Source organism: Phoxinus phoxinus, assembly GCF_949152265.1.
Source record: "Phoxinus phoxinus genome assembly, chromosome: 6".
In the NCBI taxonomy this organism is placed as follows: Eukaryota; Metazoa; Chordata; class Actinopteri; order Cypriniformes; family Leuciscidae; genus Phoxinus; species Phoxinus phoxinus.
In genome coordinates, this window is record NC_136881.1 from 24,807,121 (window position 1) to 24,828,447 (window position 21,327).

General features: G+C 39.0%; 1 protein-coding gene across 2 annotated transcripts in view; it reads left to right on the top strand.

Annotated features, from left to right (window-relative positions):
* The window catches only part of nlgn4xa (neuroligin 4 X-linked a), a 105,146-nt gene extending 84,878 nt beyond the window's left edge, over positions 1-20,268 (top strand). For both annotated transcript variants that reach the window (XM_079615732.1, XM_079615731.1), the window contains one exon: positions 17,729-20,268. In XM_079615732.1, coding sequence (XP_079471858.1) covers positions 17,729-18,617 — 889 coding nt within the window. In that variant the 3' untranslated portion in view covers positions 18,618-20,268. The remainder of the gene's footprint in view (positions 1-17,728) is intronic.
* Positions 20,269-21,327: the final 1,059 nt, after the last annotated feature.

Here is a 21,327-nt window from a genome sequence, read left to right on the forward strand (position 1 = left end):
GAGGAACACAAAAGAAAACATTTAGAAAAAAGCTCACTTAATTGTTTTTGTCCACAAAAAAAAAAAAAACACACACACTTTGGTATAGGCCTAAACCTTTATTCCGTAGAACATACAAGTCATACATTTTTGGTGGGACAGGGTACAGGGTACATTTCAATGACAGAATTTTAATTGTGGGATTAACCTTTCCTTGAAAGAAGGGGAAAAAAAATTTAGTTGAAAGAAACCCATTTTAGGTTGTTTTGCATCCCATGGCTCAATCAAACATGAGCACACCCAACCAAGCATGTTGGGTTTAGCATGTTAGTGCTAGCATTTAGCTGACTGACATGTCATCCCTGTTTTTTGTATTGTGTAAAATACTTACAGCACAGTAAATACTTTATAGATTAAATAAAATGTATACAAACCTTTATTTCACAGAGGAAACGCACCAATTTTTTGACACAGAGAACTCCTCTCTCCTGAATATGATTCAAACGCTCTGTAACTCAACAGCTGTGTTCTAGTAACTCCGCCGCTGGCTTGTTATGTCGGAGGGTGGGAGAGGAGTGTATTGTTCCAGCTGTCAGTGATATTGACCCAGCCACTAACCCAACGGCTGGGTAACATGAAACATACCCAACACTGGAACAAAATAACCCAAGCATTTGGGTTGAAATAATAGCCCATCATTGACAGTGAAACCTCAGAGGATATATGTCTCTCGCTGGAGGCAGAATACTTCCACTGAGTGTTTTAGAGGAGTAATAAGATATAAGAGGTGATGTAAATGACTCTTTATTTGCCACTTCCAGCCTGAATGCTTGTGCAATTCAGTTGTTTATTGTTACTGGTTAACATAGCAGTTAGCTTTACAAGCAATGAAATATTGTCAATATTGTGCATTACATTACAAATGATGATAATGGCTCTACACAGATATTAGTTCCAGGAAGCATAAAATAAAATGTGGAGAAATGACTATTCCCAGTTATATTTTGCACACACCATTAAGTGGATCTTTAAGTAAATGTATTTCTGCAGAGTCAAATCTGTTAATGAAAGTGAAAATCAATATGGATTTCAGGCATTACAGAAGTATACTCACTGGAAATGAAGCATAACATTCCCTGATTCTGTCTAAGGATACAGTGGATTTAACCATGGTAAAGGTTTTTGTACTCAAAAGGAAGTACCATTGGCTAGAATGTGAACAATTTGAATAAACGCCTGTGAAGACTGTATACTTCAGGCAATAATTAAATAATATATTATTGAATATCAGCTTGGCTGTGATGCACGAGGCCATGCAGTATGTAACGTTTTCGATGTCGCCAAGCAACACACAGACTGACAGCTTGTTTGGAATGCTGCAAAGACAGACAAATGGATTGATACAAACAGTGAAGCACTACATGTACTACATATCAGAACTGTTGGTTGACCACATGTCCAGTCAGAACTGTTTTAAAACTGTTAGCTGTTCCAACATTTAAAAAAAAGTATCTGCTTTCTAATTATACAATTATGTTCCCAAACTTTCAACCGTTAAAATAGTGGCAAAGTGATAGTGGCTGCAATAAATAAATAAATAAAACTCAAAAAAATCTATCAATCAATCAATAACAGATTTTATATATATATATATATATATATATGTGTGTGTGTATGTAATGAGGTTTGTTGTTATGGGAAGAAGGAGGTGGGAACCGGCAAACATTCGAAGATTTTAATAGCAAAATAAAACAAATACAAAACGAAAGTATAAGCCAGCAGTCTCGCAGACAACTGCTGGCCACACAAAACAGAAATAAAACACAACATAAACTCAGACCTGTTCCTCTCTCGATCTCCACTGTCGTCGCTCCTCCTTTTATGCTTCCGCTACTCCGTGAGAGATACGAGACGCCGTTCTCTCACTCTGGGAGACCAGCGTGTCGTGTGCCGTCGAGCTGCCAGGCTGCAGCACGGGTTGTCATGGAGATCCAGCACTCGCTCGGCGCTCTAGGTGCACCGTACCCATGTCTATTCTCCATTGTAGCGCCCTCCCTGGTGGCCTCCAGGAGAGGTCTACTTCAGTAGAATAGCTTGGGTGATCCTGAGAGCTGAGGGCTTCTCCTTCGGGGAACCATCCCCCTAGAGGGCAGATGTCGATTGCAACAATGGAGAGAGGGGCTGTTTCGTTCTGGAAATGAGGATGATGCTAAGTTCCCACTGTAATAGTGTGTGTGCTTATGCTGAATCATATTCAGAGCTGACAGCCATGCTTTCTCGGACGTGCATTGAAAACTTAGCAGTATGGAGCTATATTGGTGCCAAAATATGGAACGCCAAAAGTGGCAAATTCTGCATAAAATTTTCACCTCTCTCACTACCCTCGATGGTGGGGTGGCTGTGCCTCTGGCAGGCCACCTCTACCCTGCATGTGAGGCCAAGGCACTCTTATTGCACGAGGGTTGTTCTGAGCCGGGGTTGAGCTGCGCTTGTCGACTGACCGTGTTCAAGTCACAGCACTGGCCCTCGATCAGACGATGTCCACCTTGGTGGTCCAGAAGCGCCCCTGGCTGTCCTTGTAGAGGTGTGAGAGCTCGTCAAAGTACGCTTTCTCGATGCTCCCATCTCATAAGGTGGCCTTTTCAGTGACACTGTTGAGAACTGGCCCAGCAATTCTCCACAATCAGCAGCAGACTGAAGCGCTTCCCCGACGTATCACCAGAGTACCTCGTGGGCTGCCACTCAGTCTACTCGTCGCCAAGGGTGTCATTCCCTGCAAAAAAGAAAAAAACTGCATCTTGCATCTTCAACTATCTCAACGACTGGCTAATACTAGCACACTCTCGAGAGCAGTTATGCGAACACAGGGACCTCGTGCTCAGGCACCTCAGCCAGTTGGGTCTACAGGTCAACTGGGAGATGAGCAAACTCGCCCCTGTGCAGAGGATCTCTTTTCTCGGTATGGAGTTGGATTCAGTCACACAGACAGCGCGCCTCACAGTGGAACGTGCTCAGTCGGTACTGAACAGCTTGAACACGTTCAAAGGCAGGACGGCAGTCCCACTGAAATTCTTTTAGAGGCTCCTGGGGCATATGGCAGCTGCTACGGCGGTAAACCCGCTCTGCCTGCTTCATAGGCTCAGGTAGACCTGTTTGCCTCTTCAGAAACCTCACATTGCCAGTTGTTTTTCTCCCTGACCGAGGGAACACTCGGCACGGACGCACTGGCACACAGCTGGCCCCGGGGCCTCCGCAAATATGCTTTTCCCTCAGTGAGCCTACTTGCACAGACCCTGTGCAAAGTCGGGGAGGACGAGCAGCAGGTCCTTCTGGTGGCTCCCTATTGGCCCACCCGGACTTGGTTCCCAGAACACATGCTCCTCGTGTCAGTCCCTCCCTGGCCCATTCCTCTGAGGAAGGATCCTCTGACTCAAGAGACGGGGCACCCGCATCCGGACCTCTGGAAACTACATGTCTGGTCCATGGACGGGACGCGGAGGTTCTAGGTGACTTACGCCCAGAGGTACTTAACACCATCACTTCAGCACAGGTCCGCGAGATGCGTTTACGCCTTGAAGTAGAACCTGTTCGTCGAGTGGTGTTCTTCTCACAGAGAAGACCCCCGGAGATGTTCGATAGGGTCCGTGCTTTCCTTCTTGCAGCAAGGGTTGGAGCGAAGACTGTCCCCCTCCACCCTCAAAGTACATGCTGCTGCTATTTCAGCTTATCATGACCACATAGATGGCAAAACAGTTGGAAAGCACGACCCGGTCGTCTGGTTCCTTAGGGGGGCGAGACGATTAAATCATCCTCGACCCCCCTCCATACCCTCTTGGGACCTTTCCCTGGTGCTTTGAGCACTTCAGGACGCTCCCTTTGAGCCGTTGCAATCAGCAGACTTAAAGCTTCTCTCCATGAAGACTTTGCTGCTGATTGCACTGGCCTCTGTCAAGAGGGTAGGGGACCTGCAGGCATTTTCGGTCGGCGAATTGTACCTAGAGTTCGGGCAACCATGTTGTACTGAGACCCCGGCCTGGCTATGTGCCCAAGGTTCCTACCACTCCCTTCAGGGACCAGGTAGTGAACCTGTAAGCGCTGCCCCTGGAGGAGGCAGACCCAGCCCTGGCTTTGCTCTGTCCCGTTCGCGCTCTGCGTACGTACGTGGACAGAACTCCAAGCGTCAGGACCTCAGACCAGCTTTTTGTCTGTTACGGAGGCCAGCAGAAGGGAAAGGCTGTCTACAAGCAGAGGATGGCCCACTGGATAGTGGATGCCATCGCCTTGGCTTACCAAGCTCAAGGCGTGCCCTGCCCGCTCGGATTGCATGCACACTCTACGAGAGGCGTTGCATCCTGCTGGGCGCTGGCACGTGGCTCCTCGCTAACAGATATCTGTAGAGTAAAACTCAGTAAGAGTTTTTTTGTTGGTAAACATTTTGATTTTGATGGCTGCTACACACTCCAAAAAAGTTGTGACAGAGGCATTTTTACCGCTGTGTCACATCACCTTTCCTTTTAATTACACTTTTTAAATGTTTGAAAATTTAGGATACTAATTGTTGAAGTTTTGCAAGTGGGAAATTTGCCCAATCTCACCTGATACTAGACAGCTGCTCAACAGTCAGTGGTCATCGTTGTCTAATTGTCCTTTTCATGATGGGCCATACATTTTCATTAAGAGAGATCTGGACTGCAGGCAGGCAGTCAAGCACATCTACTCTATGGCGTAGAGCAGGGGTTCTCAAAGTTTTGATAGGTGAGGGCCAATTTAGGAACCCAACATTGAACTGAGGGCCGCCAAAGGGGCGGGGGAAAAAAAGAAAAAAAAAACTGAAGAGAAAATCCCATTTGAAATAATTTTAATGACCAGGTTGCATCTCTACAGTTTAAATTTACTGCAATAAACACATTTTAATTTATAACTGAGGCTAAACCTGGCAAAACTTGTGAAAATCTTGAGAAAAATTGCAATTCAAACAAAATCCCTAGTGTTCTCTACCCTCAACAGACAAATTTTGGATATAACAGTCCTGTGTGCAGTCCATTTCAAGTACGAGAGAGAGAGAGAGAGAGCGCAGAGAGAGAGAGAGCGCAGAGAGAGAACAGAGAGAGAGAGAGAGAGAGAGAGAGAGAGAGAGAAAACAGAGAGACAGACAGACAGACAGAGAGAGAGAGAGAGAGAGAGAGAGAGAGAGAGAGAGAGAGAGAGAGAGAGAGAGAGAGAGAGAGAGAGAGAGAGAAACTTTTCAAATAGAAGCTTACCAAACAAGTCATCATCATCATGCATATCATCATATCATTGCCTGTCATGGTGCGTTCACACCGGACGCGAATATTCGCGTCCGGTGTGTGGGTGCAGTCAGTCGCGTTTCCATTATTACTGCACCCACACACCGGACGCGAATAGCGCGTCAGGCGCGAGTGATTTCCATGTTAAGTCAATGCAAAGACGCGTTACACGCGTTTTACGCGCATAACGCGTCTTTGCATTGACTTAACATTGAAATGACTCGCGCCTGACGCGCTATTCGCGTCCGGTGTGAACGCACCATTACAGATTTGCGCAAATGTTTTGCCCTATTATTAGCCTATCTATCTATTTTAATCCGTAATTGAAAAATGAACGGTTGTTGTCTTTTTGAAACGAAACACTTCTCAAAACGTCTTTTTGAACACCAAAATTTTAATTTGAAACACCAACTGCTGCGCAAAAAAAGTAAATATCGACGAATTTTCAGATTTTTGTTTATGACTTTTTGACACTTTTTTAAACATTGTTGTATTTTATTTGACAAAAGCACAACGTTTTATTGTTATTATGAGTTCACATAAATAAAAGTAGTTGCGAATAATGTATTATTATTTTATGTATGATCAGAAATTAGATAAAAAATTTAAGGTAATGGAAACGAGGCTATTAATAAGCTTGTCATTAAATCACACTGAATATTGATTACTTGGTCAACATACCCTTTTAAATTGCAATGGGATTTGAATTGCAATGGGATTTGTGGTGCTGTTTTCGGTTGGCCACGATTCCTCTGATGTTCCTCTGTTGCAATTACCTTCTTGCAGATCAGGCAAACGACTTTATCCGACCCGTGAGGTTCGACAAAGTAATCGTTTGTCCATTTATCTTGAAACTGCCTTTTCTCCTCGCTAACATGACGTTTTTTTCTCGAAGGGCCAGGCTCCCGCCCTGGCTCTCGCTCCATCATATCCATCTAACGTTACAGACAACCGTTCCGTTGATGCCTTCTGGGAGTGAGAGGTCAAGTGCGATCGGTCGTAATTACCGCTTATGCCTATAGATGCCGCTAAACACCACTAAACGAAAAAATATTTTTTCAAAGCAATGTACAGTTTTAACAGTTTTACAAATGTTATCAGATGTTATCGCGGGCCGCCAGAAATGTTTCCGGCCCGCGGGCCGCACTTTGAGAACCAATGGCGTAGAGTGTCTAAAAACCACTCGGTTTTAGCATGTGCAGAATGTCATCTTGATGCCATTAAATGTCTCTGTACAATCCCAATTAGGGTTGCCAACTTTTGGAAAGGAAAACAAGGGACAATCATGGTTTTTATATAGGAAAATAAGGGACACTCAAAATATTTGTACTGTACCACACAGTATATATAATTTCAGCATCTGCAGTTAAATGTGTGTCCAAAAGATGTATAAAAGGTTCTCAGACAAACACATTTGGGAAATTTCATGGAAAAATCAATCAAATTACAGAAACTTTCCGGGCTCAATTTTTTTATTTTGTTAAAAAAAATATTCTGAAGAAAGACAAACGGAAATTAAGAAGAAAGACAAAATATTAGCCTACATGTGATGGATGTATATATTTACTGAGTAATTTACAGTTTTGTACATGATTTGGAGTGACAGGGGGGTTAAAATGACTTTAGAACTGCATCATTATTTTACTTATAATGGTGACATTTAAAAAATGAAAACCTACTTTTGTTTTTTGCCCAAATTTTGCATGCCAGCAACTCATATTAAAAATATCCTTTTAGATTCTAATTCTTAACAAAGACAATTTTGGTTTCTTCATTTTTAAGGCAGAATATGGTTAATGTTAAGTCTCAATATATAGGGATGTTAATGTGGCTCCATGAGTCAATTAGTACACATTTTCAATGGTCGCCCTTTTTCTGAAGAACTTGTTAAAACTAGAAATGTATCTCTTTTTTTTTCTATCAACACAATTGAACATTACTGAGTGCCATAAATAGTATTTTTCCTAAGTTTGTGTGCCTGTAACTCTAAAAGTAATAAATATATCTTAATATCCTTCTATATCCTCATTTTTTATAAACTTTTCTTTTGTAATCTTTTTTTAATGGCACAATCCTATAGATATAACGTGGCTCCATGTTCAAATTGTTGAATTGTACCCATTTTCAATACAGTAGGCTATATAGCTACACCAACAGATATTCTGTATCATCAACCTCTATTCAAAGCAATAAACATATATATATATATATATATATATATATATATATATATATATATATATATATATATATATATATATATATATATATATATTTTTTTTTTTTGTCAGGAAGATGCATAGATGGCATACAATTTAAAAGCACAATAACTGAACGTCTTTGAAATGACAACCCCCCAAAAAAGCATTTAAACAATGGCACTTAACTAGGCCTAAATGTTTTTGCAACCATGTATGAATAAATGAAAAGTATATAGCCTACTTTCTAGATAAAGAGAACTTAGATGATTAGTATGGGCTGCTTTTGGTGCTTGAGATTGTATTGATTATTTGTTGTTTCAATAACGAGGTCCAACCAAGTAACCTACAGTAGCTACAAGTTACTTAAAGTTTAATGTAAAATGTTTTTCTCTATTTAACTTTAACTTTCAATAGTGAAAGATTTTTGATAACGTCTTCCCTCAGGTAGATTATATGTAGTCGCCCAAAACTGATTAGCAGGGAATCAAAACGCGGACAGTGAATGAATGGATTTGCCGTTAGCGCGAGTCTCAATAGCTGTGAAGCGGGAGCGACAGCCGGTAGAGGATTCTGCTGGGTTTTAAAGCCTTCTGCGAATGTCTATTTTTGAAAATCAAACAAAGATTTGTCTTAAATAAACTGCGTTCCGTATGGCTTCCATATGGGACGCTTCATTGATGCCTTAAATACGGGACGATTCCGTATTATACGGAACGGTTGGCAACCCTAATCCCAATATATGCCACCACATCAGTGGTACCTTAATTCACACATTTGCAAGTCACCCATGCCGTTTGTACTGATGCACCCCATACCTTGACAGATGTTTGCTTTTGAAGCTGTCACTGATTAAAATCTGGATGGTCCCTTTCGTCTTTGGGACTAAGAACTCGAAGTCTGTTTTTCCCAAAAACAAGCTGAAATGTGGATTCATCTGACGGAAGCACAGTCAGATGTTTTGGATCATCTGAGATTTTGGAGCATCTGAGATGAGCTCAGGCCTAGAGAACTCGCCGGCATCCCCGCATAGAACTGATGTATAGCTTTCTCCTTGCATAACAGAGATTCAAGTTGCATTTCTTGATTCAGCAGCATACTGCAGTGACAAGGGTTTTCCAAAGTACCCCCGAGCCCATGTGTCTGTATTTAACAGAGTAGCATGACAGTTTCTCTTGCAATGCCATCTGAGGGCTCAAAGGTCATGCACATTCAACAGAGGTGTCCTGCCTTGCCCTACATGTACTGAGATATCTCTAGATTCCCTGAATATTTTCACAATATGTGTGGTAGAAGGTGAAATACATACATTTAGAAATGTGATTTTTGAATTGTTTGACAATTCTCTCATGGTATTTGGCCGAAAAGTGATGAGCCATGGTCCATCTACTTCCAAAGACTAAGATGCTTCTTTTACAATCAATCACAATACGCTCCCCTATTACCAATTCAAATACTTATTGTGAACTGTTTAGAAAGATTTTAACTCATATATTCTATAAGATTTTCACTTTTATTATGCCTCTGTCCCAAATGTTTTTGAGTGTGTTGCTGCCATCAACATTTAAATGTGTTTTCAGGTCAGTGAAAACCTTAAAAATATTTTCTTTGTACATTTGTCGGTTAATTAAACAAAGGTTAAAGCAAATTAACAAATTACATATTTTTGATTTAATTGCATTTTTAAAAAATGTCCCAACTTTTCTGAAAATGGGGTTTTTATACAGTATAAAGGTGAAACTCAACAAATTTTAATATCGTGCAAAATCTCATTTATTTCAGTAATTCAACTTAAAAGGTGAAACTAATATATTATATAGACTCATTACATGCAAAGTGAGATATTTCATATTTGTTATAATTTTGATGATTATGGCTTACAGCTTATGAAAACCCCAAATTCAAAATTAGAATATTGTGAAAAGGTTGTCATAGCTGTAAGCCATCAAAATTATAACAAATAAAGGCTTGAAATATCTCACTTTGTATGTATTGAGTACATATCATATACTATATTAATTTCTGAAATAAATGTACTTTTGCACGATATTACAATTTCTTCGAGTTTCACCTGTATATCATTTATATAATTTAAAAAATAAAATAAAACATGTTCGCTCATAATCTTCAAATAACATTAATTTGCCCATCTCCTTACATGACATCTCTCGGATGAGAACACTTTCTCACTCCCAACTTGGTTGGTTAGGACCCCTTGCCTTCAATTTTGTAATGCATAGGGTATGCCTTTAGCATAATTTTTTGACGTGCAGGGTACTCCATTGCTTTCAGTTGTTTGCCTTATGTGGTAGATTAAGATACATTTAATTATTTGTATGCATTTGTAAAAGTATAAATAATTTAATGAATATTAATACTTTCATATATATTTTGGAGCACCCAATCCCAACCCTACCAATTGGGGTTAAACTCTGTAGCCTACAGGTATTTATTGCAAAAAAACTGACCAGAAAAAAAACTAACAGTATAAAAGTATTACAAATAAGTAATCTTGCATTCCAAGCCTTTCGAAGCTATACGATATCTTTATGTGAGGAACAGAGTGGAACTTAAGATTTTAATATTGTAGCAGAAAAGTATCCTGCTCCATGAATACTGGCCCTTTTCCAGATGGCACCCTAAACACTTGCGGTCTTCCTATGAGTCCACACTTGACTGTCGTGAAGAAGTCTGCTGCAGAGCTCGCTTCAGTGCAGCCTTGGCAAAAGTGTGCATCAAGGGAGCATATTGACCACAAAGGGGGCGCTTGGGAGGACCCTTCTAAAACCTAAAATGACAAATGGGACATCATACGGCCTTAAAGGACATTCGCACGTGGCAGCCATTGAAAGAGCACAAGCCCGAAAGTGTATATGTAGTATGTAATTTGGGACAGGGCCACTGTCATACCTCATTCAAAAGATACACTCAAACATTAGCATGATGCATCGGGCACAAGACACACTAGAGCCATTTCGCTTTCAAAGCAGACATGCTTCTTCTGGCAGCAATTTTTTTATGTGTAAACAGGATCTGAGCTTTACGTCGGATGGAGACTGTGATCACTTTTGGGTCTCACAAATCAATCATTTGGCCTTGGAACACTTGAAATATTTTTACTTTTTAAATCAATTGTGACATATATATTCTGTGTTTTATATTATATAATATACAAATGGTTAGGTTGGGTTACATGCTCTAAATGCCTAAATAGTGTAATGCAAATAAAATGATTGTGGCTGTCTAAAATAAAAATCATACCCCAACATAAATGTCATAGTGGAAACATTATACCCAAATATATAATTTCATCATGAATTAATACATTATCATGATCATTGCTTCTGTGTATTGACGTCAAAAGTTTCTAATCGAAAGTAATGGAGTACCCTGCCAAATGAAAAATGCTAAACGAATACCCTGTGTGTTAAAAAGTGACGCCGAGGTGTCCTGACTAAGCGCCCATATGTGATGAGTTGGGAGTGAGAACATGTGAGGGCGGGAAAATAATGTCCAGTAGCCAGATAAGTTTGAACTTGTTCTTTTCCAGCAATCTGTCACTCACTTGAAATGATTGCAACAATTAGCAAACAACAACAATGATCCATTCAATTTCCGATGGACAAAATCAAGTACTACATGCCATTTTTACATGTTCGATAAACGATTTCACTTGCATACACATCACTATATGAAAGAAAGGATTAACGTAAATTCGGTTTCATGTCAACTTTAAAATGTTCAGTTATGTTTGTCTATTTATTTTGTGCACAGAGTTTCAGCCCCATAGAATGCACCTAACTGTCTGATTATATAAGTGATAAAAGCAAAGTGGATGTAATTGTAAATATGATGTACACTGTGCCACTTTAGTGAAGTATGCTCTTAACTGAAATACAGAAATTGGGGAGCTGTAGATCGGTAGTGGTTAAATAACTCAGAGCAATGCTTGCTTTTCTCACGTCTGAATACTCTGAAATAATTGTTATCAGAATCAGAATCAGAATGGGGGTTTATTCGCCATGAATGCTTGTACAGACAAGGAATTTACTTTGGCAGGAAGGTGCATACATATAACATACAACATATAAAATACAGAATATAAGAGCACAGAAAATACACATCAAATACCTTTTGAACCAATGGTGCAAATATGCAAAAGTGCAAATATTGAGCTACGTTTATAATTTAGGTCAATGCAACTATGACAATGTTTAAGAAGTTATTATAGTTTATAATCAGTGTAAAATATGGCAGGGTTAAAAGTTAATAGTATCAGTTTACGTCAGTGACAATGAGAGCTCCAGGCCTTATTAAAGAGGCCAGTAGCAGAAGGAAAAAAACTGTTCTTGTGGCGTGAGGTGATGGTCCTAACGGCCCACAGCCTTCTGCCAGAGGGAAGTAGCTGGAACAAGGAGTAACCAGGGTGGGAGGGATGTATTGCTTACATTCATATACAGGCATTAAAGGGCACCTATTATGACATTTAAAATGTTCCTAATGTTGTTTAGGGAGTCCCCAACAACAGTTTTACGTGCATGCAATGACAAAAAACACTTTTGTTTTCGTATAATATGCATTTATTTTTACCTGATTTGCTCACCGACTCCCAAATGAATCGTTCAACGACTCGTTTTTCAAACCCCTCCTTTGCGCGACGCTAATCTGCGTTGATTGGTCAGATGACCCAGCAGTGTTTACATAGATAATACTTATTTTTAACACGGAGTACAATGATGCTTTTATCAATTAAATTGTATTATAATAATGATTATAGTCCACTGCTTTATAGTTTGTAGTAAAAAACGAAAAATAAGATAAATAATTGAATGTTATGTTAGCGAGCATAGCCCAGAGTTCATATTGTAAAAGCACAATCAGTCTTTGTTTGCGTTAGCCCGATGCATAAACATAACGTTTTTACACAAAAAAAATGGAGTTACGTTACTACGAGGTATTATTCTATTCTTTAGACAACTCCGAAAACAACGACAAACACTTCACATATCTCAATACAATTGCCATTGAAGACCTAGAAGCTAACGTTAGATGGTGCTTACACAACAGACAAAATAATTATTAAGCATGCTACATAAAATATAAAAGCAAAAATTATTAATAAAACTTACAGGTTGTGATACGGAGGAGGAAGCTGATGCAAATACACTTGGAACTGAACCTTCCTTCAATATCAGTCAATATCCTTCAGTTCAATCCAAGTTTGATTGCATTTAAAAAGCAATCGTCTTCAAAATGACGCGAACAAAGCACAAGGCTCGGACTACACTTCTGTGGTATAGTTGTATATATGAATTGTAGCCACTTAGTCTTCAAATGCTCCTCCTTGGGCAGATGAAAAAAGTTGTCTTTTGAGCCGCACTTCAGAACACAGCGTCTCGTCGCCATGATGTTTCCCTGCTGGCCTTGGAGAGCAATAAGTGGGCGTATCGTATTCAAATAACTTGACAAGTTGACGTCATCTAGTCAGAGAAAAAGCTTCGGTCTTCTAACGATTCATAAAAATGACTCAGAGTCGACTCTCACTTTTGAAAGACAATAACTTTATATACGGTGCACTTTCATATTTCAAACTTTGCAGGATGTTTTTGTTCACTTAGATCTATGTTACACACTACATGAAAGGTAAATTTCAAAATTCCATAATAGGTGCCCTTTAACAGAGGTTAATGCAAACAAATTAAATACTATTGATTGTTGATTCTCTGATGTAAATGTTTGCAGTGAGATGGTGCCCATTTGTGAATAGTTGTCAAAAGGAAAAAAATATATTGTATTTTCACAATATCACAAGCCATAATAATAGTCAAACCATGAATACATTTAAGATTCACCGTGCATCAGCCGCCTTCCGTAACACAGAGACATTGTTTCCTGATGTTATGGGCTCACGTCCCGAACATCACATGGCATAATTGCCAACGTTTGAAGGAATACTTGACCCAAAAATAGATGACACATCTGTCATTGTTTACTTACCTTCAAGGTTCCAAATACATAATTTGTATTATATTATGAACTTTCTTCCATGGATCACAAAAATGGCAAAGTACATGCAATTACAATGAACAGGTATTGGAGCTTTCAAACTTAAAAAATACCACAATTTACAAAAAAGTCCTTTATTCAATTTTTATTCCTTTATTTAAAAGTTTGATATGGTATGAGGTTAAATGATGGCAGATTTTTTTGTGTATTAGGTATTCATACATTCATTCATTCATGGTTTTTACTATAGCTTTGCTTTGTTGTATAGTTCCTTTTTACATTGGACGCATGATTCCACCATACAAATTATTAAACTGACTTGTTAAATTCAAAATGAAGAATTGTAGATTAATTTGTTAATTCAGGCACCCTTGAAAGCATTTATCAATCCATTCACTCACTTATATAGTACTGTTTATTAATTTTTACTTATTTGTTGTTTTTGCTTTTTAATTGATTTTAAGTATTTGGATAAGGGCTCTTTTAAGTTTCTCTCATGCATATGTTTTAACACACCTTTAAAAGTAATGAAATTACATTTCAAATGTGCAAAGTGCACTACAACAAAGCATACGGCCACATCATGGAATGTGTCTAATTCAAAGCTCTATGATCATAAATTATCATATTAAGTCATATGAGTTAATTTCACTCAAATATTACTGAAGTTCATAGCACTTAATATAAAAGTTGTGTGAACATAATTATTAATTATATTAAGAAAACTGAATTAACTAACAGACAACCAATCGCCGAGTCCATTCACACTGCGCTGTTTTTTTGATAATGCGGTTGTGAGTCCTGAAAATGTGCGGGTGTGTCACTCCTGTAAATAACTGAACTGTGTATGAAGTTTCTCAAATTCCCTGCTTGCGCTAGATGTTTCTTGCTAATTTTGTATTTATTATTTATATTGTCTCCACATACATATTGAAGCAAATGACAGTATAAAGGTAAATTTGCCCTCATATGTTTAAGTTCATGCATTCAAAACCATGTTTCCCTTTCAAGGGAACTCGAGCTGCGTCGAGACGAGGTGGGGACACGGCGCCCCTGTGTGATTGCGTCGTGAAGCACGTGTATAATCTACAGTGGCCCAGTAGTGCACAACACAACGACATTTAAAAAAGAAAACAAATTCACAACACAACGAAATTAAGCCACAACACAATGAAATTAATCCACAACACAACGGAAATGAGCCACAACACAACGGAAAATGTACAACACAACGGAAAATGTACAACACACAGGAATTAAGCCACAACGGAAATGCGCCACAACACAACGGAAATGCTCCCGACCACTAGAGGGCTTTCAGGGCGCGATAAAGTTAGTTTTCCTTGCCATTGTTCAATAGAGAGTCAGCAGTCTAAAAAATATATAAACACCACGATTAGTTTTAACTGTATGTAGTTAACCATTGTATATCGACATTTCTTAATTCAATATCACCTAACATTAGGCCAACTATAATTTAAGGGTGGGGTGGGGGTTAATGTCACAAAGCATGTGGTTCCTATATACCAGACTGACTTATTACAGGTGGAATTGTGCAAATACCTTCCTGTAATTCTGCAATTCACCAAATGTTTTTTTTTTTTTTTATCAAATATTAGGCTATAATAAATTATACGTTTATTAACACAACATTTTTCAAATAATTCAGCATATAGCTAGTCTTCATTGGTGGAAATGCCAGACATTCCCTTAGGGATCATGCGCTGTGGTAGTGCATCCAAGCATTCTCGAGTATAAATATGCAACTATAATTCATGTCGGTTATTTTTAAGTAATATTTTATGTCGATATACAGTGGTTACACTATTAAAACTAATTGTGGTATTGATATATTAACCCTTTAGAACCTGAAACTAAAATGGGTGTTTTTCACATATTTAGATTTGTTGACTGTTAAATTCTAAAACAATGTGCTATATTCATGTGCAAGGTGTCATCTTTTTCAGAAAAAGTTGTGTTGCGGCTTTATTTCATTGTGTTGTAGATTTTCCATTGTGTTGTGGCTTTATTTCGTTGTGTTGTGGCTTATTTCCGTTGTGTTGTACATTTTCCGTTGTGTTGTGGCTCATTTCCGTTGTGTTGTGGATTAATTCCGTTGTGTTGTGAACTTATGTTTGATTTTTAAATTTCGTTGTGTTGTGCACTTTTGGGCCACCGTAATAATCAGTCCAATGGAGAGACGAGACGTAATAGACTACAAGGTGATGCTATGTAGCCATCCGTCCTTATCACAGGAAGTCCCGTAATGCTAACGACAGATGCTGCCTTCACAGGTTGGGGGGCGATCATGAGTGGTCACTCGGCGCAAGGTCTGTGGCAGGACCATCTACTACATAAATCGGCTAGAAATGATCGTGGTGTTTCGAGGTCTCAAACACTTCATCCCAGACCTGAGGGGCCATCATGTGCTTTTCTGCATCATGTGCTTCTCTCTGCAACAGGGAGTTCTGGAGAGAGTTCACCAGGACGGGGCCCGTTTTGGCAGGCCCGAGTACGTTTATCGTACCTAGAGGCTCTCCTCGATGGCTCTTCTCTAGAGATTCCGCTCGGAGAGGGACTTTTTCTCTCAGGTGAGCGGGTTGACCCTTTACCACCGCCCAGAATTGTGTAAACTTTGGGCTTGGCCTCTAAGGGGGCCCAGCTCAAATGTTCAGGTCTCTCAACTGAGGTTGTTGAGACCATCCTCCACTCCAGAGCTCCCTCCACGAGGAAACTCTAGACCTTGAAGTGGATATTGTTCACTTCCTGGTGCGGAGAGCACCAACTGGACCCAGTTATCTGCCCTGTGGTTGGTGTGCTGGAGTTCCTGCAGGAGCGTTTCTCCGCAGGTCTATCCCCCTCCACACTCAGGCTGTGTGTCCACCAAATCGTTTTTAGCCAGCTGAAAATGCATGCTAGTGATCGACTTGCTTCGGCTTTTCAGAAGCTAGCGCGGTCTGTTTTCAGGTGTGCTTTATAGCTTTCTGGTCGATGACATCACCCGCCTATGATGTCTCGTCTCTCCATTGGGCTGATTATACACGTGCTTCACGCCACAATCACGCAGGGGCGTTCCCACCCATCTCGACGCAGCGTCTCGTTCCCTCTCGGGGAACCAGGGTTACATACGTAACCTGCGACATTCTTAATACCTTTAAAACCACTGCAAAGTCAACTTATTTTTCTTTCTGTCATACCAAATTGTTGTTAAAATATTTGTGCTCTGCAAAGCTATGTAAAAAGACAGATGACAAAATATGACTACTGAGGCCAATTTTATAAACAAACTAATTTTGAGCAAAATCTGTGCATAAGTGAAGCTATTGCTTCAGAAACAATCCTTGACAGTGCTAATGCACTCAGAGAGAAACGCCGGCTCATTTTTTACCACCTCATCTCCATATTTAGAAACCTTTTATGCCCGGCTAGGTTGTCTGCTACTCCCAGACTGAATAATGTGTAGGAGTGGTAAATTGGCTTTCCGGGTAAAACCTTTATCACTGGGTATGTTCTTTTTTGTAGCTGGGAAAGCTATACCAGTAATGTCTGTTCAAATACAGACCAATGCTGTATTTTTTAGTTCAAGTGTGTCAGTTATGAAATTGTACTGAGCAGAATTCGGTTTGTTATAAAACTGAATGAACATACTGATGGAGAGGCATCATAACCTAGAACACGTCGATGTCATGAAACATTTTAATATGATCATATGTAGGAATCTCTGTGTTACCTCTTACTGTAGGTTCAGTAACCTAAGGTTAACCCATTCATATGGAATGTATGTGCTAATAAACACATTTGTCCAGATGAGAACTGAATGAGCCTGGTTTCTTCCAAGGCTTTGTTTTCTCAATTGCTGTGACCTGATGGAGTTTGGGTTCTTTACCACTGTCATTTTTGGCAAAACTCAAACAAAACTCGAATCTAATTAAGCTGGATGATGACACCACTGTTTTCTGTAGATCTAGCTGCCTTATAGACAATTTAATTGACACATTTTGCAACATCGACACTGTTGTTGAAATGACTTGAGCTGAATAACAACACTATTGTCTTCTGTAGAGCTGCTTTACATTGGAATTTGTTTATTACTGTGAAGCTGCTTTGAAACAATCAATTATATAAAGCGCCATATGAATAAAGGTGATTTCATTTACTCTATAACACCGCAATGGTAAAGCACAAACTGCATTTAAAAAGCTTTTTTGCTTCTAAATTGTCAGGCAAATTCTGATGTTTTTTTAATTCTCGTTTTAGGGATCCAAATCAACCAGTTCCACAGGACACCAAATTCATCCACACAAAGCCTAACCGTTTCGAGGAAGTGGCCTGGTCTAAATACAACCCCAAAGACCAGCTCTACTTACACATTGGGCTGAAGCCAAGGGTGAGAGATCACTATCGCGCAACTAAGGTTGCTTTCTGGTTAGAGCTGGTACCTCATCTTCATAACATCAATGAACTTTTTCAATATGTCTCGACCACGACTAAGATACCTCCTCAGGATACTACACCATTCCCATACACTAAGAGACTAGGTAAAACATGGCCGTCCACCACACGTCATCCTGGTGTTCCTCCCGCCAACACCAAACAAACTACAGACCAGCGTAAAGGCAATGATCTGGGTGACGACTCAGCTGTGGTTATCGAGACAAAGCGAGATTACTCTACTGAGCTCAGTGTGACCATCGCGGTGGGTGCATCTCTCCTCTTCCTCAACATTCTGGCCTTTGCAGCACTTTACTACAAGAAGGATAAGCGTCGTCACGAATCCAACCGACGAGGGCCCAGCCCGCAGAGGAACTCTGCTCCGGCTAATGTGGTGGCTAACACTAATGACATAGCACATTTGCAGAGCGAGGAGCTGATGTCACTTCAGATGAAACAGCAGCAGATGGAACATGAGCACCATCATGAGTGCGATTCACTACAGGCCCACGATACTCTTCGTCTCACCTGCCCGGCCGATTATACCCTTACTCTGCGACGTTCTCCTGATGACATCCCGCTCATGACACCAAGTACCATAACAATGATTCCAAACTCTCTGGCCGGAATGCAGCCCCTGCACAATTTCAACACTTTTGGAGGTAGTCAGAACAGTACCAACCTGCCCCATGGGCACTCCACCACCAGGGTATAGCTTCTGAAGATCCTTTTCAGAACTAATGGACATGGTCTGCTAAGGCATTGGTGGTTAAGGACCTTTGTTTGTCATGGCAAACTGTGCTGACTTTGTTCCACTTTGAGACTTATCATGGTGGATGAGATGTTATTTTCCTATGAAGCCTTCTTGCAGAATATATCAAAGTCAAAAATGACCTACTTGCGAAAAAAATGAATGTTACTAAAGTAATACTTTATTTGGAGCCAAGCTTGTTTAAAGGCAGGGGACTTTACACCAAAAGACAAGAACTCTTTCTGAAGGACTTTTTTGCTTGCATAGACAATATACACACAAACGACAGAGGTTAAAGGATCTAACAAAGCTTTGTATGTGCCATAACATATGTCATATACCAAGAGCAACAATGAGAGCAATGTTATTATGCGAGAATTATATTTCAGACGAACACATTATTATTATTTTCTGAGAGTGTTGTCACATACCGAACATGTGGACTGATCTCAAAAATCCCAGCCTGAAATGTAATAATGACAAAATTTGTAAAAGTGACAACATGTAAATACTTGTGAGTCAAATACAAATATTAAAAGAATTACAAAAGCTTTTATTGTTGTTTAGTTCAAAATATGACTATTAATGAGCTTATGCTTTTGTTAAGGTGCGTGTAAATAAATCAGTCATTATCTTTTCTTTTTCTTTTTGAAATCATGTCTGTGCTAAACAGCCTTTACACCTGAAAAAGAAATAAAAGAGAGGACAGCATTCTTATTCCAAAGCCTCTAAATATCCATTTCAGTCATTTGAGTGTTCCTTTGTCCCGATGTTTGACGAATATTGCATGTTTGACTGCTACTTTACATTTGATAACCCCATACCGTGACCCCATACAGATGTTACAAATGAAAGACTGCATCTAATTACATTACAGAGCTGGGTGAATTTGCCTATTTAAGCTGTTCAGAGATTGGTTGTATTGTTTTTTTTTCTTCTATCATTTGGGGGTTTAATGAAGAAGGGTGGAATGGATGTAAATCGAGCACTTCTATCCCACTTGCATTTGTTTTACTGCATAAATCTCTTTTTTTATTATTATTCTGTATCATCACTGCCTGAGCTTCAGATGTGACCAGCATTGTATAATTAAAAATATATATAAATAAATAACACAGGCAGTGGATTTGGGTATCTATATTAGTTGGATATGTTTGTAAAGAAGTATATGTTAGATATTTCTATTCGTAACATGCTAGCAATATGTAAAGTATTGTGCCAGGCTTGTGATATTTTGGGTTAAAACACAAGTGAATGAGTGTACATAAAAATAATTATGATTACTATAAATAAATACAAACAAACAAAAAAATAATAACCCTGATATTTTTCAGTTCTGCATCCTATAACAAAGATGTTGAAAGTGCAGGAAAGAATTTAAAAATAAATGAATAAATTAGTTCATAAAGTTACATTTGTATATTATATCAGTTCATGATACATGTTAACCCTTGGTTCTTGAACTGTCAGTACAACAAGGGTCAAATGTAGGATTCTAAATAATAGTTTGTCTTATATTGTTTGCAGTTTTTGCCTTAAGTGATAGATATTTCTGGCTGGACACCTGTATAAAATTTTTCTGCCGCATTTTTAATAAAATATCACAGTATTTTCTAAAAATGTGTCTTCAGATTTATTTGACTTTGATGCAACCTTGCACCCAGGAAGACGATAACAATGTGAAGCTGTTTCCTTTCACAATAATCACACATTTTAGCATTAGTAAAAAAATGTATTCCATTTTAAGTGCAAAATATGCTTGGCTTCTTATAATTGATAAGCCCATTCAAATAATGTCCTACTCTATTTTGTGTTTTAAATTACAGCTTGTGGTCAACTTGAATTTACCATTCTAAAGGCTGTAGCACGTTTTTTTTTTTTTTTTAATCCCAGTGCACATCTTGTTAATTTTAGATGATAAATATTTGAAAATTATTCCTTTTTGTGGTTGTTACAAGATAAACTGATGGCCTCTGTTCTTTGAAGAGTTCACAATAATGTCAAGCAAATCCTAATCAATTAGACAACAGAAGGGGGGAGAAAACTCACTCATGCTCACCCTTACTTCCTTTAACTTCCCTCCTATCATATTCTCATTTAAGAAGTAAAGCCTTTCAATGAGATATAGGTCCTACGTAACCTTGTCTTACCAAAACATCCTACACAAAACAAAATCATATTCTTTTGTCATTTGCTCCTATATCAAACTATGACAGCTGAGAACAAATAAACAAACGCGAATGCCTGTTATTCAATTTCCATTCCCCCTATCCGTCTTGACAAGTGATGTGAACAATATTTCTCATTAACATTCTATGAATATACAAACGGCTCTGATGTTCTCGTCCCGTCCTTCAGCTTCAGTCAAGTCTTATTTTTTTCATCTAGAAGTTGTCTTATTTTTTGAATAACATAGCTGATCAGTCGTTTAAAAAACGTGTGTACATCTAGCACTGCTGTAGTCCACAAATATTTATTTCCTACTGCCAGTTCATCTGGTTATGTGCCAGAGCAATCCTCATTTTCCAATTTGCACTTCCTTTTATTCAACAGCCAACTCAGATTTTTAGATAAGGAGGGATTTAGAACGGCATGAATTGGTAGAGCCTTCTATTTCCCTTGAGCATTCCTGAATGTATGTATTGTGGCTGAAAGCTAAATATGATATTGGAGT